General features: G+C 40.0%; 1 protein-coding gene across 1 annotated transcript; it reads left to right on the plus strand.

Moving 5' to 3' along the window:
* Nucleotides 1–9510: 9510 nt before the first annotated feature.
* On the plus strand, nt 9511–20955 carry gtf3c4 (general transcription factor IIIC, polypeptide 4). The gene is given in 6 exon segments (XM_022205531.2): nt 9511–9858; nt 14589–14886; nt 14889–16315; nt 16983–17113; nt 17579–17667; nt 20712–20955. Coding segments are annotated over 6 exon segments (2325 nt in total). The 5' UTR covers nt 9511–9543; the 3' UTR covers nt 20777–20955.
* Nucleotides 20956–24054: the final 3099 nt, after the last annotated feature.

A 24054-nucleotide genomic window follows, 5' to 3' on the forward strand; every position in this document is an offset into this window, starting at 1 on the left:
CAGTTCAACAATGACAGTATCAAGAAACTTGGATTTAGGCAGCCCACATTTAATGTGAAACAAACTGAAGGAACTTGCAGAATGGGGCTTTCTGTATTATTCTTATTCAGCTTTATCATGATTTCTTTCTGGCAGACGGTTTATACGGTTTTGCAAAAAAGTATTTAGTTCGGACATTTCATTTACCTACAGACCTCATACTTCATTGACATGCCATCTGATAAGGCTACCACTAGCATGAATTAAATACTATAGATTTTAAGTGCAGCTAGCAGGCAGGAAAAGCCATTACTAGACAGTGGCTAAAGGGAGAAATACCTATAATAGATGATTGGATTCACATTATTTATCCTCAGAATAGAAGAAAATTCCTTTACTACTATAGTGCAACAGGACACGTTTGTGGAAAAATGAGAAAGCTGGATGGGGTAGAGTACAACAGCACAGCCATCATTTGTGTAATGTGAATGCTCTCTGTTCGCAGTGCTTTGACACATTAAATGCAAAAAAAAGACAAAGAAAACAAACAAAAAAAATGCCAGACGGCCTGCATTATTGACACACTTTTTCATACTAGGCTAAGAAATAAGCAGAAGTACAGTTGCATCTAAGCCATTTTAAGACAGCAAGAGACTCTTTCCATGGCAAAATTTCTACATATATCAAGTAAATACTTGGATATGATTGCTTAGGAGTTTAATCAATCACCAGAGATGGACTCTTCGTTTACTAGATCTAAACTCATTAACTCACTTGATTTGGAAGTTGTAGGTTTCTTCAACAGTGCAATTGTTTGTTTGTAATCAATTATGACTGCTGTCAATGTGCAATGATGTTCACATTAAAGAACTTTCAACAGTTAGTGAAATCTACATAATGCCCCAGAAACACAACCAGCAACACTAGTTTAACTCATAAGTCTTGTATTCATCGTCTAAATGTTACATAAATCAGCAAACGCAGCAGAATTACCACCAGGTAATAATTACTTGTTAATATCAGCACATCCACACACAGCAAAATTTGTGTTTTCACTGCAAACATTCTTCTTCTTCTTCTACTGATTTCCGGCAGACTAGGTGCCTCACGGTACATTGCTGCCTCTCTTGGTGAAGTCTGAAATCGCAGCTGCTATTAAATCCTTAGCAGATCAGTGGCTGCCAGAAAGTTCAAAATCGCCCTTATGGCAAAGTCCTATCCCTTGGACGGGCTCAGAACAGTTTTTAAGTTGATATTACTCCCACAGATTGGCGTGATAGTACGAAACATCTGCTCTCTCTTGTCTTCATACAGTGGACAATCTATAAGGACGTGTTTAACAGTTTGAGGTTGTTTGCAGTGCTGACACAACCCATCTGGGTGTTTGCCCATTTTAACCAGATCCCACCCAAGCCCACAATGACCCAGTCTCAGTCTGGTTAAAATTACAGCTGTTTTTCTGTCTGTCCCTGTGTACACCACTGACGGTTTAACTGATGGACTGCAAACATTCTGAATGTTACAAACAATGACATGCTGAATTCATAGTAATGACAGTAACAGCTAGGCACATAGCCTCCAAAACATGGAACCAAAGCCTCAAAGGGGATTTCAACAATCATTGAGTTTGTCCTACTGTTAAAAAAAAATATTCCATGAAAACAGCCAAAGGAACAGCAAACACGACTACAACGACAACCAAGCATCACTTCTATGTTAGCACAAGCAACCGTCAAGCTAGCAGCGAGCTACTTACTGTGTTGAAGTGAAGCTTGTCATTGGTGTCCGAGTTGATGATAAATCCAACTTTTTGGAGACTTGGTAATAGCAGAAAACTGGGGATTTTGTCGTGAAGTTGTGTTTTAAGACCGTTCGCAGAATAGTTTGCTGACGAAATGCTACATTAGCCACAACAAAGAGTTTAAGCTAGCTAAGCTAACTCAGTTATTTTTTAAAGTGTTATCGTTCACTTCTATCCTCGTAAAACTGGGGAAATAAGCTGGCAGGGCGTTGACAGTTGAAATAGGTAAAGGTGCGTTGGAATTATAAACGAGCAAGCTCACAGAATCATGTGACAGGAGCTAAGCTGAATAAAACTGTTAGCTTAGCTGTTAGCTTGAAGCAGGTAAACCTGTAGGCCTGCAGGGCCACAGGCCTTTTCATAGTATGTAACAAACAATTACAATATTTATCATTTATCATCAAGATAGTTTTGATTTATGTGCTTTTGTCAACTGCCAACATTATAGTGAATTCAATTTAGTGTGTTTTGATAACAGCAAAAAGAAACATTAAGAAATTAAATAGCAGTGTGTCTTTCTAAAAGTAGCTGCACAGATTATTCATTAAAGTGACTGCGACCAATTAGGAACACTTCATTTATTTATTCAAGGTGGTTTTCAGTGTTAAATTCCACAACCACGATATGCTATATGTTTAGTTCACGTGTGATACTGTGAGTTTCGTAACCAGAGTACTGTATGTGAAGTGGCTGATTAAATTTGCAGTAGTCATTTCTGCTAAATGGCATCTAAAAGTAGCCTTCAGGGTTCAGGGGTTGGTTGATACGATCCCATGTTTGCTGGGCGTATCAAATAGAGCTTTGCCACAAACCTAATTGTGTTTTCATTCTAGTGTCATTTCTGACCAGTGATGGCTGTTTTTCCTGGGCTTCAGTCTGTTATAAATGTTCACAGCGTGTCCCATTATTCCTGCACTGAAGCCTTCCCTGTGATCCTGACATCCCATCACCTTGACCTTTTACAGGAGACTGAACATCCCTGAGGGGAGCTAAATAAAAGGCCACTGCTGTGTTTCCCACTGATGTGATATCAGTGTTTTTTTTCATCGAGAGGGGGGCATTTGCTGTTGCTTTCCTGCAGTATGAAGCCCAATACATCTCAGAGCATCACCTGTGAGAGGCTGTCAGAATGCATAAAGGGGGAAGGGAGACTTCCTCGTCCCGTTCTCACCCCAAGGACGGCATGGGGGTCGGCGTCAGAGGAGCACTGCTAGGGAGCAACACCTGTCAGGTGAGGCTCTCTCAGTTGACGGCACAGAAGGAGCTCCAACTCGACTGCTAATCTCTGACGTGGCAACCTGCCGGGTTCTGCCAGCCTCCAGAGATGGAGCACCAGGAGCCCCGAGTGCCGAGGCTTTTCCTGGGCTGCAGTCCTGCTAATGTCTCCCCGAACAGAGCGAACCACGCTGATATGCTCTAAATACATTTCATTATCATCATCATGATTATATCACTAATTGTGTGTACTCGGTAATGTGCTGCAGCAGCCCCCTCCTGGGAGGTGTCTGAGAGACTGAATGATTAAAACATGTATGATGAACCATGCATCAAAACGTCCCTGCGGGCTTCCTCACAAGATACATGTAAGCGGCTCCACTGACACTCGAAGCCGGCAAGCAGCAGAGGATGAGGTCTGCTGAGGGTTGAAAGGCTGAGGAGGAACCTGCAGGCAATAACAAGACAGCAGGTGGATATTAGAGATGCAGGGGATTGACCTGAGCCGACCCCATCCATATCCATAAACCCTCACTACACAACCTATATACCTTCAGACATGACTCCAGCGCAGCCTAAATAATTCCACAATGAGTGAAGAAGAGGCTGAGGATCAAATCTTGGCTGGGCTTCTTCGGCCTGCGTGGGGGAATGTTTCCATCTTTATGTGCGGTTGACAGGAGAGGATAAAGTTTTTGTGACAGCATTTGATGAATGTTTAATCCAACATTCATACAATCCCGGTCTGGGATTGGGTCCCCAGTCAAAACCCACCAAAGACACACAGCAGGTGTGTAAAATATTCATTCACTACACGCTTCATTAAGAATGAAACATACCATGGTCCCCGTTCATTTATTCATTCCGATTATCGAAACAAAAGACAGAAAAATGGGAGATTAAAACATGGTTGGCGCGCTATTCTATATTTGTCTCGCAGATTTGTAACAATTTGTTTTGTGACAAATAACTCTGCCTGTTGAAATCCCGCTGTCGTCTTGCTGGGAGTCAGGCAGCTACAGCGAGAGGAGCTTTCATGTGAGGCCTGTAACAAATCACTGTCTGCCTGGGCTGGGACTCGGCGGCTCTGCATCCGACTGCAGCAGTTTGACCCGTGACCGGTCCAGGAGCGCACAAAGCCTGCTGCTACGTAGTCGAGTTATCAGCTGCCGACGGGACAGATTCCACATTTTTATTAATTAATGACAATTAATGATGTCTCCCGGTGACGAGTGACCGCGCTCGGACAGATGAAATGACTAATGTCTGGCCTGTCAGCGTTTGGACTCATTCTTTTCTGTTTTTTTTTATTTTTTTGTCATTGTGCTGTTCCAACACACTCCTACCCCTTTTTGAATGAATGTGTCACACACATGACAAAATTTCCCCACGGAGATCATTAAACATTCATCTAATCTAATCTAATTAAAATATGGATGTGCAAGTCCTGACACGCTGTCCAAGGCTGCGAGTCAAACCACGAGTCTACATAAAACAGGCAAATAAAATTAGATCTGGATCACATTTAATTAGAAATTGAAAGCTTTTGGTTTTAGAGATGACAAATATGTCAGCAAGGTTGACATGTTCAGTTACAAATGTGCTGCAGATTTGATGATAAATATCAGCAAGTATGGGTTGTACTTTCTGTATTGACCAAAAATGGAACAATCACCTTTTACATGTAAATAAGACGACAGTTTTAGACCATTTAATCCTTCTTTGTTGTTCGATAAACAAGCTTAGGGTGTTTGGCGGTTGTTATCTTGATGTTGACCTGTGATTTGCATGAGCTAATTAGACATTCGATAAGTTTTGATTGAAAAGATACACAAAAAATGACATATTTTTGGCAGCTGTGTCTTCTTTAAATGAATGTACAGTCAATTATATGCAATAATAATATGGAATTTATCAGTTATTTGCAGCGTTTTTGGTTTATACCTGCTTATGAATGTTCTTTTTAGTCAAATATCTCCTTACAGTCTGCTAGCCCTGTAAATGGAAAACAAAGAAAAAGTTTAGAGACTTGATCATACAGCATTATTCCAGCACATTTGAGCTTGTGCACGTTCATGCTGGTGCACAGAGTGAAGGTAAATCTGTCGCATGCTAACTATCTAAATATGTGAAATATCGCAATCTCTGTCCAGAGCTGCAGACGCCATCTTTAAAATGAAATCTGGTTGTGAAATCAAAGATTATGATGCTATTGTGCAGTGCAACCCATCCAAAATAGTCAGATAAAACATTATTTTTAGCCATAATCAGCTGTGGAAGAAGTATTCAGGTATTTTACTTAAGTAAAAGTACCAATACAGCAATGGAAAACAGTTTGCATGTTCAGTTTTTGAACCTTCTGGTGTTTCTTTGTTTCTTGTTTTAGTTTACGCCATGCTTTTGTTGCCTTTTGGATTTTTGGTTCATTTTTGCCAACTCCCTGTGCTTTTGTTCTTCTATCCACCCATTCTCTATACACCACTTTATCCTCATTAGGGTCGCGGGGGGTGCTGGAGCCTATCCCAGCTGACTCGAGTGAAGGCAGGGGACACCCTGGACAGGTTGTCAGTCTGTCACAGGGCTACATATACAGACAAACAATCACACTCTCATTCACACCTACAGGCAATTTAGTGTAACCAATTAACCTCAGCATATTTTTGGACTGTGGGAGGAAGCCGGAGTACCCGGAGAAAACCCACGCATACACAGATAGAGCTTTTGTTCTTGCCAGATTTTTTTAAATAAAGTTTGCTTTTTGTTCCTTTAGTACCTGTCGTTAATGTCTTCATTTGGGTCCTTAATTCATCTATCGCTGACAAACAGTACATGAGTGTTAGCAGCAAAATGTTGTTTAAGTAGTTCTGCCACTATAACTGACACAGAATTAATTAACAAGGACATCATTAGTTTATTAATAAGGAAGCATCAGTGTGTCACCAGCATGTTACTGTTACTGTGCTGTTAGCTAGAAACACAGTTTTATATTCAGGGACACCAGATAAATCTGAGGACTCCTCATATGATTAATGACAGAAGAAGGAAGAAAAAACAAAGTTCTGATACACAAATCGGTCTTCAGTGTTTTGCTAAGATATTGGTTGATTTCAGCATTTACTGAAATGGAACTATGTGTGAAGTTTAGAGAGAGAGAAAAAATCACTATTTTGTGAAGCCAAAAAGTCTAGAAACCGCACTGATGTATTCTTTAGTAATGTGCTGTTTTGTAAAGGCTTTTTTAATTATTCATTGTGTAAAATGTTCATCTTAAAAGTAACTAAAGCTGTCAAATGAGAGAAGAAAGTAACATATTTTCCTCTGAAATGTAGTGAAGTGGAAATACAAGTACATCAAATTTGTAGTCTTCAATACATTACTTGAGTTAATGTATTTAGTTACTTTTCTCCACTGCCTTCAGCCTGTTTGTGACCTTGTGGATTACCTTGGAATCTGAAATCCCTCTGTGAAAATGTTAATATTATACAAGTCAGAGACAATTTTGTGCATCTGCAGCTTAATAGCGTCAGCGAAGGACTTTTTGCAGAGATTAAGTGTAGCTTGGTAACTGAAAGCTCTGTGTATAAGTTTAATGAAATGTATTGATCTGGTATGAAACTAACAGCTTGTGGCTTCCACCTAATAACTGGTATTTACTTTGCTGCAGGAATCCACCTCCCTTAAGTCCCTTTTAGTCTCTTTTCCAGCAGTTAAATCAAAATCTTTCAATTGAAAAGAAAATATCGTTGCTACTCACACTGGTGAAAAGATTCAGGATTTATAATAAATCACCATGACAAAGTATGAAAGGCAATTTGATGATTATTGGAGAACATTTTGCCATTATTTTTTATATTTAGATTATATCTTCTTTTATTTTATCTATTTTTTTTAAATCTAGCCTTCACTGTAAAAAAACATTGTTTTTACTAGGCTTTAACAATAACATATTTTTTTAGCCATTTACTGTTATTTCACACACTAGTAAAATTATAGAAAAATATTCTTTTACATGTTAACCGTAAAATACTGTAAATAATGACCAAAACTGACAATCAGTATTTTTTATAAATGTTAGTTTGTTCTTTTACATATGACTGTAAAATGACAATATTTATTGCATTTAAATCAACCAAAAATTATATGTATTTTGTTTTGTACTTTTGTTTTATTGTATATCAAAAATAAAAATGGCATTTTTTTCTTTACTTTAATTATTACGATTATCATCGCTTTTTTTAAAAAACAGATTTCCATGGTTTGCCTAATTACAGATACAGTTTTGTAAAGTCACAGAAATTTGTTGTAGGATCCACCAGCCATTATTACACAGTGGAACAGGACAAGAACAAATTTAACACCTTCACAGCCGCAGTGGAGACGAGGCTTGCTTTGATCAGTAGAGCTGAGACACCAAAGACACTTTCCACATCTGGCCCGAAGATGCAAGGTATCAAATCAGCATGAGAGCAGGAGACCAGGCGTTACAGGATTTCCCCACACAGACCCCCACTCACTATCAGGACCAAATGGCCACCAGTACGCATTCTCACTGATTCCTGAGCCATTGAAGGGGGAGCTCAGAACCTACATGACAACTTCAAAGACATTCCACATTGACAAGGAACTCTGAACTCCAATCAGAACCAACAAAGACAATCATCTCACAATTCTGAACTAAACTCATTTTAAATATACCCATTTCATAGAACAAATGGACTTTCCAATAACTTCATGGTCAATCTATATCTTGCCTTGTCTTTAATCCTGAGTTTTATTTGTATTATTATCAATGTCAAAATTTTAACATGTCTGCTAATCACATATGATCATGTTTGGTATCATTTTAATCAGCTATCTATCAGTAATACATCTAGGTAAACCATGTTCAACAAATTTCAATATTTTGGAGAGCTATAGAAATTACCTGAAAATGTAACTCTGTGACGGACATCTGGACATCAACCCTCCCTGACGGAGGATGTACCCCAATGAGTTAATGATATGCAAAGGCCCACTTTAAAAGACCACATCTGAAACTACCACTTGGAGTCCTTTTTCACCACGTCGAGTCTGTTTTACCATTTAGGAGTCTCTTTTCACCACCTCAGAGTCCATCAGGAGCCTGTTTTACCATTTTGGAGTCCTTTCACCATCACAGGCAAGAGTCCTTCTGCACCATCAGAATCCTCTGTTTGAAGAAAGAACTTTCCTTTATCATCAGAGACTTCCAACCCAAGAGTTCTCCAGACTCCAAGGCTCCACTCTGTCCACCGTTGTTCCGACTCACATCAACCAAGGCCAACCGGACCATCCACCGAGGCAGCATCATCATCATCATCATCAGCATCATCATTATCACAGCACACAAGCACCTTTCATTCACTGGAACTTGGTGTAACTTCCTCAAATTATCTTTTCAAAGATAATATTTACAGGCTAACAAATCAGCCTACTATCAAATTGACGGCTGCTTTCAGGTGTGGTCTAGTTATCCCTTTTCCCTCAGAACTCCATATTTCAAGTGTAATATTAATCCCAGTGTTACATTGAAATATTGTGTTCTCTTCCTCCTTTTTCCTATCATTCACATCTCACCATCATACTTGTTTTGTGTTGTTGTTGTTCGTCTTAATGTGTGTTATTATTGTTGTTATTGTTTAGTTTAGCTTAATAAATGTACACAAATATAAGTTCAGTGTCTCAATTGTTTTGTTGTTCACATTTTGGTCCATAACTTGTATAGATTCCAGCTACCTCAATTTTATACATAACCTCTCAAGCTAAATAATTCCCCTTATAATTCCTTAAGCTCTTCTTGACAGCGCAACAAGAAGTGTTTCATAGGCTAATTATTATATTTGTCTAATCTAAATACTTCGCTGTTCGAATATCAGGTAGACTATATAATAATTCTGTATAAAAACCTTAACCTCATTTTGAGCAAGCATTAACCCTATATTAATATTGGTGGAGAAACATTATTATAATCTTACGGCTAAAATTGGAGGAGAAAACCCTTACAGACATATATCAAGGAATCCTACAATGTATTAATGGTATTCATTTAGAAATTGACTGTAAAAAAAAACTGTACATATAATGTGCAGATAGAAAATTTCTACTTTTACAAATAGCACTTTTTTCTTTTACAATGTGTGACTACTTATTGTTAACAGTGCATGTATGAAAATGCATTTTTAAACTGGAATTAAATCAGACAAAAAATATTATAAATGTACATTTTCTTGCCATTATTTTCAGTGTTTCATGGGTAAAGTTATATTAGATATTTTTGCAGAGTTTTTGTCATTCATATATAGATTACTTTGGTATATTCACAATGTGAATAATATTAAATTTAGTTAATAACACCAATTTATTTCTCTGCTGGGGGGCATTTTGTTTTAAACGTTCTGTATAAATGAAAGAAGTGAGAATAAAAACAAAGATAAAATCAGTGACCTGTTGGTGTTTCACAGTGAGATTGCTATCAGAGCAGGAAGTACCTCCTCCCGCGTCCCTGACGTCACTTCCACCACTGTGAAAATATGGCGGCTGCCAGTCCGTGTGATTCTTCGGGCTCGGTGCCCACAAATGTAACCATAAAGATTGAGCCAGACGCCGAGGACGGGCTGCTCTTCGGTCCGGAGGCTGTACCGTTGAAGCGGGACCCCGTGGTCCCTCTCATGGCGCCGGTCTGCGGGCTGCAGCCCCTCTCCTGGTCGCAGGACCACCGCCTGGCCGTGTGCACTTCCAGTTCCCTGTCGGTGATGGAGCTGGTGTGTGATATCCACAGCAGCAAGCCGGACCTGACGCTGCACAGGACCTCCATCCCCGTCCCCACAGAAGCCCACCAGCTGAGGGTAAGCAACCACGTTTACTGCAAACTTAATTAAATGAATAGCCGAACCGTGTAACTCTGCTACGTATCTTTAGCTTATGCACTGTAGCTGTTGACAGAAATTTATCTGGTAAATACGGAGACTGGCGGATTAACCTGTAGCTGGGTGCAAAGCTGAGAAGTCACACGCTGCAGTATGTTGTTTTAGGGAATAGTACATCTTCCTCTACAGACAGCTAAGTTAGTTAGCCAAACTCCAAATGAAAGGAAAACCTGAACTCTTGACCCCGACAGTGGAGGACATCTGGTGGCTCTGATCTGTTCTTTGGGGCATTATGCTGGCATGGCTTTGCTTTACTTGCCCCCTTAGAGGGAAGAGTCACTGCAAATCAATAGAAAAGTTGTTCTGAACTGCTCTATAATTACAAGAATTCAGTTAAGTTACTGGTGCTGTAAGTTTCTCTTGCTTTGGAGAAGCTTGTATGGATCCTGCTGCTGTCTGATGCTACAGGTATTCAATAAAGTCAGAGCAAAGAGTCCTGAACAGCTGGAAGCAACAAACTTCAGCTGCTATTAATGTCTTGTGGGACAAAAAAAGTGTTTAGTTGCTGTCAGGTTAATGAGTGCATGTCTGACAGGGGCTTTGGAGAAGAATGCACAGATACAGGAAAGCTGTTGTGTTGGCAAGTGGTGGCCCAACATCTAAGACACTTTGTAATTTTTTCCTTTAATTTTTCTCTCATCTGTATATGTAAACAATATAATTCTAGTGCAGTGTCGTCAATTTCCGTATTTCATACTTAACCTTGTTCTCCATGATCAGCAAAGTTTTATTAAATGTTCATGAACTGTACCCAGTTTCTGTCTTCCCCAAATATAGAGAGATGTCAGCCCGAGTTACAGAGTAATCTAGCTGATTGACAAGACATGAAAGCAAAGATGAAGAAAATTCAGCTCCACAAAAGAGCTTTAAGATATATGAAAATACAGTTTGATTTGTGCACTTTTGTTTGGAGTAATTGATAATGCAAATAGTCTGTAGAATACATGTTTGTTTGTTTGTTTGTTTGTTTGTTTGTTTTACAAGAGTGCATTACAGAATCAAAAAAGATGTTTTCAAATTGCATGTTCTCAGCGGTACAAACCCAAAGATACAGAGCAACATAAAGAGTGTATTGTGTTGTAAAACAGGAAAAACCGGATATTCTCTCATCGGCTGACTTGAATGACGAAATAGTACAATACTATGATACACTTTGATTTTATTTTTTACTGTCATATTACTATTATGACTCCTTTTAGCACCTCTAATCTTACACAGTGTAATTCTGTATTCAGTAATAATAAAAATATCAGTGGAGTCTTGGTGTATGAAGCTATTATGATTTTTTTTTTAAAGTAATTGTTTCCACCATCAGAAAACAGTTGTACTGGTTTTGACTCTGGTTTGACCTTTTGGTTGATGACACTTTTTTTTTGTTGCCTGTAACCTTTTCTATTGCTGTCTTTCTTTTCTTGCTTTGTGCAGAGGTGCCTTAAGATAATTGTCATTGGAGTGGCAAGTTAGGGCCACTGAAACTGAAAAACGCAGCTGAATTTCAGTAATTCTTTTATGTTGTACTCATGTAGAGATATATACTGTATATAGTCAGGGTCAAGAAATCTCACACTAATATACTTTGGAGTCTTATTTTGCAGTTCATATTTGACTAATGAAGTTACAGTTAGCGTTTTGGCTATTTGGGTGATTGTTGTTCAAAGCCGTCTACAAGAGAAGATGCTGCAGTTTGTTTGAGGAAGAAAAAAGTGCACTAAAGGGGCATAATAAACTGTGTAAGAAGCAGCCGTACATTAAATATATCACCCACAGTTTGTTATGATTTCAATATTGAAAATTAAGATGATAATTTATCAAATTACAGCTACTTTTGGTACAATAAAATATGTTTTCCTTGTTATTTGACTACCCGTTGATAGGTACTTTATTGATTAGAGATTGTGAAACACATCCATACACTGATTGTCGCTGCTGTAAATATTCTGCTGTGAAATGGAAAAATCTGCAAAATACAAAGAATGAATATGACAGAAAACTAGTTTGACTTTAATAAATGGATTAAGCGTTTACAGTCATATAGTCTTGAGCTCAGGACTCAGCTGTGTAAAAGATGATTTAGCTGTAGGTGATTCTGTGTGACATTTCATTTGTCTGAGGTTTAGAGAACTACACAGTCTTATAGTTAGATCCTGTCCTATCCTGTGTCAGTTTTGAGGATAATTTATAATTGTTCAGGTTTTGTACCTAAAAGCATCCACATCTGTTTCTTTGGAGATGCTTGTATCGATTCTGATGCTGCAGGAATTTAATCAAAAAGCGAAACTAAAGCTGGAAGCACCAAACTAAACTTATGCTCCTTTGTTTCCAAACTGCTCATGAGTGGCTACTCAGCCGTTATAAAGCTAATTTTGCTCTCGCTTTCTTTTGGTACTGTAGTTGCATTCACAGAAACTTGGACATTGGAGTGTCAGTGAATAAACTTCCATCCAGAGTGACCAATTAGACTTTAGGTTGCCCTTTGGAGGTGCCTCTGGTTTTGGTAGCAGAGCAAGATGTTGTAGATTTAGATGAAAATGAAACTGCTCATTATCTGCCATTCTAAAGCTGTCTGCAGTGGTGTTTGTTGTGTAAGACTCCCTTTGTGTACACTGAAAGCGCAGGATGTCAGGTACATGGTTAGACAGGCAGGTAAGCCAACAAATCAATGATTGAAAGGGGTTTTAACAAGCTAACAACTGACAAAAATAACAGATTTTTTCCTTTCATTGTCTCAGGACTTGATTAATTGATTGCTGTCTGGATTTACAGAGACTTTCAACAGACACAACAAGAAAGGCTCCTGGAATACTTTGCATATTCTAGCTTTAAGCTACTTGTACACATGCCTTAGAAACAAAGCCAAGCTAATATCCACTTGTGTGCTATTAGTTTGGCAGTGGTGGATGCTTCTGTATTTTCATTATTTACTAAACTGAAAGAAAGATAATTAAAGCGATAGAATACAAATGCTGATGAAAAGAGAAACAATTTTGCTGTGGTAAATTTGTCTCTGCGCAGCTGCTCCACTCAGTAAATATGTGTTTATAGGTTCGTCTCCACTCCAAAAATCCACTTGGCAGATGCAATATTGGATGCAGCTGAATTTTATAATCCACTCGGCGCAGTAGCAGACAGGCGAAGTTGGTTTCCAGCTGTCATTTGTAGATATGATTAACTGCTTTTAAATAGAAGGTCTACTGAGCTGGGAGCAGAACTTGGATTTTAGAGGCCACGTACTGTCTGTGTTATTTGCAGTAACGCTGCAAGATCTTAGCAGTCATTTAACAAAATAATCCCACTTCAAGAGAAATGATTTAGAAGTTGAGTCTGGTTAATTAAGTTCATTTAACAATGAGGCTGTTTTTCCTGCTCAGCATGCATTAACCTACAGCGGATTTTAGGTTTTAATCACTGCAGAGCTGCAGTGATTAGCTGATTAAAGAAAATCTTACACTTTGCTGGTTAAAGCTTCTTAATAGTGATGATTTCATGTTGTTCTTTGTTGTATCAGATTGAAAAGTTTAAATGGAGGCAGTCAAATTTGTTGATTGAGCAAAAGAACCAATAGGACTCTATCATCTCTTGCATTTTGAAATTCTAGTGAACATTAACAATGTACGATTATTGGTGTTAGTACTGATATCTCAGTTATTTATGGTGAATATTTGTACATTTTATTAGGGATAAAATATTTGTTTTTGCGCTTCCACATTCAACTAGCTCACTGACTTCACTTCCATGTTTTGCCACATCCCTGCTAATGTACATGTCTTTGGACATTTTTCGTAGTTCATCTTCTAGAAGCAAAACAGGAATAAAATAGTTTTGAAACTTGTCACCTAAAATGAAATCAAGAGCTGCTTTCACTTTTACTTTGTGCAATACAGTGATGAATTGATTTTTTGGGTACCCGAGTTGTCGCTGGACAAAAATGATGATTTAGTGAGTTAACATTATTCTTTTAGACGTTGATACATCCACCATTCTGCAGCTTGTGTTTTTGTCTTGAACAGGTTAGCTGCATTACTTTGTACTACAGACATAAATCTCAACTCAACTGACCCTTTGGCAGCTTGCTGATAGTTTAGGAAGCACCTGATTTGACATGCAGTGAACTTGTCTATGTGCAGATCATGAATTTTAAATGCTGGTATCACAGTTGATCATGTTCATTCAGCTGCAAGAAGCCAAAATTGTAATTGAGATTAATGTGCAATTATATAGGCAGCTCTAGTGGACACCTTTCACATTTTTGGTTTGTAAACACAACAGTTTATCAATAAAATAATTGACAGATTACCTGATAATGACAGCAGGTATCATTTAGAGCCCTAAATCACTTTTAGAATTATCAGGTTGCTTGTACATATTGTTTAGCAACTACACAGGATAAAAAAGCTGTGCTTTCTGTATAAAAGTTGACAGTTGGCAGTAGAAGTTAGTGATTCTGTCAAAAGAGACAGAACTGTATATATATCACATTGCAGCTAAAAATATATCTCAAATATTTGGTGAATGAGAGTTCTATGAATCCATAGCTATTAAATCTAGTTCTCAATCCAGATGCAAATATTTTTGTACATGTAACTCAAAAAGCCTCCTAACTTTTCCTAAACCTCCCCTTTAACCTTGATTTTTTTTTTTTAACTTTTAAGGTGGGACCATCAGCAGAGTTGGGTCAAGCCATAGAGAAGTTCTCGACACATCCGGACCCCTCAGTAAGGCAAGAATTTTTGGCCGACAGAGTGATCCACCCATCACTAGGCGTTCACAGAGGAATAAAATATGCCAGTTGGTCTCCGTTGGGTTGTGACGCTAGTGGACGCTGTCTGCTCGCCTGTCTGACACTCGACCACAGACTTACAGTTTATAACAGCCACAAGCGTCTGGAGTGGAACATGTTAGTCGACCTCACCAAAAAGTACAGTGAGAGGCTAAAGGAGCGAGGATACGCCAAAAAGACAACAAACCGCCGCAGGCAAACCTCCTGGACTTAGACGAGCTGCAGCGGCGGTTTCGTATGCAGACGCCGATAAGGATGGAATGGTCGAGCATTTACACGATCAAACAAGTTCAGCCGGGCAACACGTGTTTGGACGTGGAGATGATTCTTCTGGCTGTCTTAATGGAAAATGGCGACCTCGTTTTGTGGAAGTTCGTACTGCCCTTTACAAACGGAGCAGATGTTTTGTTTTATGGCATTATAGAATCAGGAGTGGCCAGACCCAGCGACTTGGCCTGGTGGGAATATGAAAACACAGATCGACGGATGAGTGGTCTGATCGTTGGCAGCGAGGTGGGACCGGTGAAGATTATGCCGGTGAGTCTGTCAGGAGTGAAGGGCTACTTCACCCTCCGACACCCTGTCATCCTCTGGAAAGAGTGTGACGAGATCGCTGTGGAAAACCTCAAATGTGTCCCGATGATCCACCCGATCCACAAATCCAGCTGCAGTCTCATCGTGGCTTCACGCGGCTGCTACGTCTTCTGGTGTCTGCTCATGATCTCTCCAGCTGGACTAAACGTACACAACTCCCACGTGGCAGGGCTGCACTCACTTCCTGTGGTGTCGCTAGCAGTCAGTCAGCACGGCGTTGCGGTTTACACATGTTCCATAGACGGGTCGATTAAAAAGCTGACACCGACATTCACAGAGAAAACTTTGATTTTCAAACAGGAGGACATGTTGCGACCTGAGCACCACAGTGGGAGGAGGATGCACGGGATCGCAGTGAGCCGCAACGGAGCGTATGTCGCAATCGTCAGCACGCAAGGAATGGTTGGCAACTTTCATCCAATCAACAGGACTTACCAGGTTCACTTTGTGACCCTGAAAACGCCGGAAGCTGCAGCAGCGCTACTGCTCAAGTCTCCCTCGCAGAACTTGTATAAAATGGCCGACCTGCTGGACCTGGTGAGGTGGCAGATTTTGAAAAACAAATGCATCCCTGCGTCGCTGCAGGAAGAACTTGATCAGAAGATCCAGGAAGCGGATTCGCCTTACCTGTGGAGGTTCAAGCTCTTTCTGGTGCGTATTCTTCACCAGGCGCTACAGGTGCCTCAGATGGTGCACAGCTGGAAACCTTCACACGAGGAGAGCAAGGTGTTCATAAGGGAAGACGAAGAGGAGGACGGAGAAAACGACGACGAAGACGCTGTGAGGGAGGAAGGTGAGGGTGGCGTTAAAGAGGAGAACCAGGAGGAGCAGAGGGCTGAGGTGCAGGCCTGGATCAACGCTGTGGAGACCCACCTGATGAGGGAGAACATCAAGAAGGTGTTAGGAGTCGTTTACCTCAACACCTGGCTGGCGCAGAACATCAGCATCCCGACCTGTGGCCTGGTGGACTATCTATCCAGAGATACAAACGACAGAGCATCAGAGGTAAGACTCACCTGATAACTCCTCAATTCACTGTCCTGATCTATTTGGTTCAAATCTGACTTTACGTTTTACTCTATTAGCAAATCCCAAAGCTAAGAAATGACTGATTTACTTAGTTTGGAATGTTTAAAAGCAGATCATTTGAATATTTATCTCATATTCCTTCTAGTTCAATGTTTTTATATTTTCAATCTCTGCTTCTAAAAATGGTTGTAACCTGCAGTCAGCTTTTGTGAACACCGCAAATACTTTGTGGATGTACACCAGCAAAGTGTTGGTGCCACTCTGGAACCAGTTTGGAACCACTCTGGAACCAGTTTGGAACCACTCTGGAACCAGTTTGGAACCACTCTGGAACCAGTTTGGAACCACTCTGGAACCAGTTTGGAACCACTCTGGAACCAGTTTGGAACCACTTGGAACCAGTTTGGAACCACTCTGGAACCAGTTTGGAACCACTCTGGAACCAGTTTGGCAGCTCGAAATTAGGGTTTTTTTTAGCTGTTGACACACAAAACCGGTTCAAGATCCAGCACTGTCTCCAAACGGTGTTGGTGGAAAAGAGGTGATCGGTGCTGCCTCTGTGCTGCCATGAGACAAGTTGGAAATTAACTCTGTGTTGTTTTTCTTTCACTTACACCCTCTTGTTCTGTTTGTGTGTCTTCAGGTCCTGATTGGCCACATCAAGAAGAAGATGAACAAGCAGACGTTCTCGGAGCGCTGCAGCTTGTGTCAGACTGTGCTGCCCTTCACGGACCACAAACAAGCCACGTGTAAAAACGGACACATGTGGCTCAGGTACAAAGATTATTCTCAAACTTTCCTCAGCTCAAATGTCTGAAGACGCTTTTATTAGCAGGAGGCGCAGGTCAGAGCCTGACAGTCGGGACATGAGTTGAATCCTAATGCCAAATGCTTTCTTTGACGGTTTATTTATCTTCACAGAGCAGTAATCAAGCCTCCCACCTTCTGATATTTACCCATGCACCACTCTCATCCGCTCATAAATATCGTCTTTCAAACATGTCTGCTGCCTTTTCTCTCCTGCTCAATTGTGGAACCTCTGGTGGGCATCGAGAGGGAAATCTGTGCCCGTCAACTCCAGTTTGATGCTGTTTCTGCTCTACATTTGCTGTGTGTCTGTGTGTCTGTGTGTCTGTGTGTCTGTGTGTCTGTGTGTGTGTGTGTGTGTGTGTGTGTGTGTGTGTGTGTGTGTGTCCCTGCCAGCCAGCTCTCTAATGTATTTCTGCCGGTCTCCTCCAGGTGTGTGTTGTCATACCAGGCCTGCCAGACGCTGACGTTCAGACGCTGCCTCCTGCTGGATAGCATCGCCAGACTGCCAGAGCCTGAGGGTAAGCGCCACTTCCCATCTCCCTCCACCTCCATTTCACAGTCGCGCTCTCGATCAGCCATCTCCTCCTGTCACCTTCAACGTCAGCCCTCGTCCCGCTCTGCCGCTCAGATCAGCGCTTCGCACGTCGGACACTGAGCCGCTTCAAAACTTCATAAACCTGAATGACTGTAGAAATTAGCCGGCATTTTCTTGAAAGTCCAGAGTTGAGTCTGTGGTCACAAAGCTCAGTCTTGGGTCTTTGCTGAGGCTTGAAATGTGTGTCTCTTCTGTCTCATTATACCAACATTCTGGATGAACGGCAGCCTTCCAGTTTTCACTGTAGCAGGGGAATTATGAGTACTGGTGCAGGATTAAATGATCTGTGTGAGACTTCGTTCAGTTTGGTCCAGTGTAGCTCAGTAGGGAGGCATGTATGTGCATTTACAGGCTCTAAAACAAACCCTCTCGGGGCTACACAGCAATTAACAGAACATTTAGTGTAATATTTGCTTTTTTCTTGTCAATTTCTGCAGGACTTTGAAATCCTTTCAAGAAGGTTGAAATGGATGAATGCAAGCAGTGATGAAGAATCAGTTTATCTGTAATATAATGACTTCTGAAATGATAATCTGGATTAGTACAACCTGTTTTTTTGAGCTGGATGAAAAACACAGATTTCTCAGACATGTATTACTAGATTTCTACTTAGCATTTGCCAGACAAAGAGTGCAAACAGAAGCACAGGTGTTAGAGCCGAGCTGCTGGATGGAAACTAAGACAAATGTATGAATATGTATGGAAACATGTTGTCTGATGTATCTGTAGGTCGTAAAAAAATGTCATTATTTAAATTTAGCTTCCTGAAAATACCCTTATAAAGTACTAAAAGGTCTTAAAGGTAGTTTACAAAAGTCTTAAGTATTGTTTTTTTGCCTGCCAAAGACCAAGATTGGTGCATGTTTGAAATACAATATCAAGTGCTGTTATTGCTGTGAGCTACAGTTGGTTGGAAGATCTTCTGGTAAAGCCTTAAATGAAAATAACTACTATTTTTTTTAGCTGGTTAATCAATCTATCCATTGTTTGAAACTCAGCCAGGTAAAGGAGGCAGTTCTTTCAATAATTATATCATTAGAAATTAGGGATATTTGCTCAGACATGCTAAAAAACAATATAAGTAACTGTTGGCAGTGCTGTCCCTACTGGTTCCCCTTCATTATTTTATACTTTGGCCACAACAAGCAGAAACCTCTAAAGAACTGAAAGAAAAACGCAAAACTTTAAAAAACAAATAGAATTCCTCTTGTAGCCCCTCTCTTTTTGTCTTTAGCTCCTCCCACCTGGCATATGAACACGTGTAAAACACACAAAAATAGTCAAACTACACATCAGCATTTATTTGCTTCACTCAGATTCAACTCAAAGTGAAAGTTCATTTTTTTAAACCATCAAAATGTCTAAAACTTTCTGCCATTGTGACCTTGGTTGCTGTTGACTAGGGCTGCAACTCGTGATTACTTTCATTATCGATGAATCTGAGTCTTTAAAATATCCAAATATATCTATCAGATTTTCCTGAAGCCCAAGATGACGCTGTCAAATGTCTTGATGTGTCCATAGTCCAAAGATACTCAGTTTACTACCATAGAGGAGGAAAGAAACAAGAACATTTTCAAATTTAAGAAGCTGGAATCAGAAAATTTAGACTTTTTTGCTGTCTCATCTGATATAGGTGAAAAAAATCTGTGATTGGCATGAAGCTACATTTTCTAAAACCTGAGAACAGCCCAGATGAGGTGCAGAGCTCTGGTTTCCTCTTATAGACCACTTGAATTACAAAATACTGAAATTTCAGCATAGAGTTCTGGTCCAATGATGTCAAGAAATGCTTCCTACCTCAAGTTTAAATTGCATTCTGTTATTTTAAAAAAGTGTGGAAAGCTCGTGTGTCTCAGTGCAGGTAACGGCACCGACTGTCAGAAATGATTGATGAATGTTTGCAACCTGATCGATTGGATTTGTCAGACGTTTCTCTGGTCATTTTGGCCAATACTTCACTGGTTCATTGTTGGATTTGGAAACAAGCACGAATTCCTTCAACCTGAATGTCGAAAACAACAACATTTGGCATGTTTTCAGATATTTCTGCTCTATTTCTTCCACTCTACATCTGTTCATGACACACAGTGAGTGCATTATCATAATGGTGCAAAACTGGGTGCAATTAAGATCCACACCGACACCAGTAGTTAGCTAAACTATTATTATAATGACATATAGAAGAGCTGTATAATGCCAGCTGTGGTTCCTACAGCACTTAGAGTTAGGAGGTAAAAACACGGTTCTGTTTGCAGTGGAATGAGGATTCAGCTTCATCTGGCTGCTACTTGCATCTCAGGTCTTTATCAGTGCTGCCTGAGTGCCTGAGGCTCGACTCGCCTGGTCGTTCCAGCCGATCTGAGCTAAAGACTGACGGGTCTGTGCAGCTTTGGCATCTGTCAAAATCAGCATCGTCCCAGCACCAGTCCAAAAACATCTTACAGAATTTTGTATTCATACACATTTGAAAAAAAAGGAAATGAATCACTATTAAGAGTAAACCCTTTTTGGACACGGACTACTTCACTCTGGCTTCGTCTGCCAGTAAAGGTTGTGGGTATTTGGACTTTCACAAATGTGTGTCTGCAAGATTAAAGTTTTGTGACTGCGTAGGTGTTTCAGTGTTTAAATGAAAAGGTCAAAAAAGTCAAATTTTCTGTTCTACATCAGGATGCATGAAGGGTCCTAACAAGTTTTGCAATTTAATGACCATCATGCATCATCATCACCCTCAAAGTGGATCCCTTATGATTTCTGATGATTTACAAAATTTATTAAAGAATTATGTCAAACAGTGCAATCAAAATGCGTAGAATAAATGCTGTCTTCACTTTCACTGAAATGTGACTCTCAGACTTTTTTAACCACGAGTCCAATGTGTAAAAATTCTCCTCATAGTTATGTATATTTAATCGTTTCCTGTTTATAAATCCTGACTATAAATGTTGTTTCCTTTCCCCGCAGATCCAGAGTGGATAAAGAAGATCCTGCAGGCGTCCTGCACGCTCTGCGACTCGCCGATGATCTAGATCCGATCGATCAGAGAAACCTCAGGGCTTCCCCGCGACCTTCAGAGCTCCCTGTTCTGACGCCGGGTCCAATTTAGTCAGACATCACTGCTCAAGTATTTTTATTTCATGTATTTTGTTTAAGTTTTTATTACTTTATATTGGTATCTTAAAAGTGCAAATAAAAGTCTTTGATTATTCGTCGGAACTCTTCTTTTACTCGCGAGCGCAGCAGCTTCCCCCCTGCCGCGGTTTTAAATGAATATTTTACTGAGGTAAAACATTTTGGAGTCAAACTTTACAGATTTCTTTATTTTTCCCCCCTCTCTAAAATTAATTCCCAGTCAGACACAGTGTTTGCACAAGGGCGCACAGAAACAAAGTTTAAAACGTGGTTATATGTGGAGGTTTTTATTATTCAGTAGGACTTCAGGGCACCATAAATAAGCTCCCTCATTTTCCTCATGTTGACTGTATTTCTGAACCTTTGGTGTAGTTTTTATTGCAAGTAAGTGGAACTTACTCTGCTAGTCCTATTTTAGTGAGGGGATTTTTTTCTTCTTTTTTTTGAGAGCAACAAATAATACACTCTGAATAATACATACTCTGGAAAAAACTCAACATACCTACTTTAATTGGCACTGTAAAACAATTTCCAAGCTCTGGGAAGAAGAGGAGGAGGAGGAGGAGGAGGGTGGTGCTCAGTCATTCTCTCAGATGAGGACTTCCGCTAATGTAAACGCAGAAGAGAAGAAGCGGCGAGAGGCAGATGAGATGAGCAAGAAGGCAGGAAGAAAGCGGAAAGTGTGCTTAAAAACCCGGCGCGTCCTTCCCACGGGAGCCGCTTGTAATGAGATTCAGCAGTAATGAGGGACAGAACATGGAGCCAGATGTGATTCTAATTCTAATCAAGGAGGGGAGGGTGGCGGTGATGTTGGGGTGGGGGGGGTTAGAGAGCATATTGTTAAATACAATTAACCCTTTTTTCATATTTGGAGAGAACAAGGGGCTGCAGGGAGGGGTTACAGCAGCCCTCCCCTCGGCCTCGGATCCTTGTTCTGGAGACATGGAGGTCGACGGCCGCTGATCAAAGAGGCAGCTGGACCTGAGAGACCGGGCCGGCAGCAGAGCCTCCATCTCCACCGCGGCCTCTCATCCCTTTACATCCCCCTCGGCCCGGCAGAGCTGGGGTGGGGTCTGCCCTCCCTCCGGTGTCACTGGAGATGATAGCCTGCCCCGGGGCGAGGAGAGAGGAGGCAGCCCGGCTCCAAACACTCAAGAGCCTCATGAAAGGGAACCTTTTTTACTTTATGCTTTTTAAAGCTGTATTCCTCAGTTCAGTGGTGGCATTTATTGGCCCAAGACTCAGTGAAGATTCTGTCTGTTTGTGGAAGAGCTTCTTTTTCTTCTTTCTTTCTAGAAAGTGAATCATTTATCACATTATCCTGTGCTTTGCTGGAGGAAACGTCTCGGACTGGTGGTGTGATTAGTTTAGTGTTAAAGCTGCAGAAGCCGGCGCCTTTAAGGACTACAGTGTCCTGCTTTAGCTGGTTAACTTCTGCTGCATCAGCTGCTAACCTGCACGAGATCCTCACATCCTGACTAAGCAGACCAGTAGAAATGTTAAAAATTAATCTAACAAAAGCAGCCGTTCCTAATAAAACACAACCAAATCAACAACCGTATCAACTATATACATCAACAGGAATCACAGGAACACACAAAATACTACTAATAATGATGGGAGCTACTTAAAACTGCACAACACTCAGGAGTGATGGTTGCTGGAAATGTTCCTCTGTACCCCTATGGAGATATTCCATTAAAAATCAGCTGTTTCCAGCTAGAATAGTCATTTACCACATTAACAATGTCTAGACTGGATTTCTGATTTTTTTTTTAAATGTTATCTTCATTGAAAAAGAACTGAATTTCTTTCCAAAATAAGGACATTTCTCAGTGACCCCAAACATCTGAATGGTAGTGTAGATTCACAAATACTATAGAAGTTTCCCTCTACATTAATCAAAATCAATACACCCAAAAATAGAGTATTCTGCATGAAAACAAGTGAAGTGTTTTTTTTTTTTTTAAAAAAAGAGCCATGCATGTCACTCGGTAACACTATTATGTATTGCAATCTGTTAAGGTTATACTCAACGTGCAAAAATATAGTTTTTGTCATGCATTTGTGAACTGTAAGATTTAATTCCATCACATCTTCTTTAAGATTAATGCACGTTCAGGTGTTTTTTTCACGTATTAGACATTTATGCAAATTAGTTCCTTGTTTGCATATTTAAATGTAACATTTTAGAAAATCTGTATTATAAAAAATAACAGTTTCCAACTCTGTATGTTCAGTGGTGACATCTGTTGGTTGATGCTTTCACCCATAAATGTATCCGATAGGTATCTTTAAAGGCTGTTGCGTCAAAATGAGTTTTTTCTCTCTGTCTGACTCAGAAATCTGCACTTCAGTAGCGCTTCTATGCACCAAACTTTCCACCCTTATTCCTGTCTATATTCTGAAGGTTTTTACACAGGAGTCTGTTCATATATCATTCATAGCCTGACTTATAGAACATTTTATTCCTAACAACATGGTGAAATTGGATTTTTTTCCCTTTCCTGGCTGCTGACAGTATTTTCTGACTTACTGAGGGGATGAAAAGAGAAATCCAAAATCCCCCTCTGTTGTTCTGATATGTCAACAAAATGAAACAAGAACTTGGCGTCTTCCTATATTCAGATTCGTGGTCTGGATTTTAGGTGAAGTTTTAGTCATTTTACAAAAAATAACACATATTGCAAATTTAGATAATGAATTTTAGAAAAGTTGCAATATATTTTTCTTTGTTTCACATTAAGATCAATTGGTTTAAACATTTACCCTATTCACTTGTAGCCTCTCCATTTAATACACATTTAATGACGATTATTCGTTCTTTGTAGGAGCAGTTCATAGTTTTAGTGTCCATTTTTCCCCTTTCACGTACAAAAACTGTAATAACTTGGACTAAAATTCCATATTTTAACTTAAAGCCAATAATGCTGACAAAAAAAAACAGTAGTTTCACCAAAAAAAAATCACCTTTTCTGGCCTTTTTAATCCAACCTCATAGTCTCCTCATCGATTCTTGTGTCATATCAACAGATTATTCATTTCCATCCAATCTTGTTGTGATACCTTTCATGAATCCACAGCTTTTTTATGTCAAACACACAAAAGAAAAGGGATTTTTAACTTCCTGATGCACCATGCCTATAAAAAGCTGGTTTGATATTTATTAGTTTGG

The sequence above is a fragment of the Acanthochromis polyacanthus genome, chromosome 18 (genome assembly GCF_021347895.1).
Source record: "Acanthochromis polyacanthus isolate Apoly-LR-REF ecotype Palm Island chromosome 18, KAUST_Apoly_ChrSc, whole genome shotgun sequence".
Lineage (NCBI taxonomy): Eukaryota > Metazoa > Chordata > Actinopteri > Pomacentridae > Acanthochromis > Acanthochromis polyacanthus.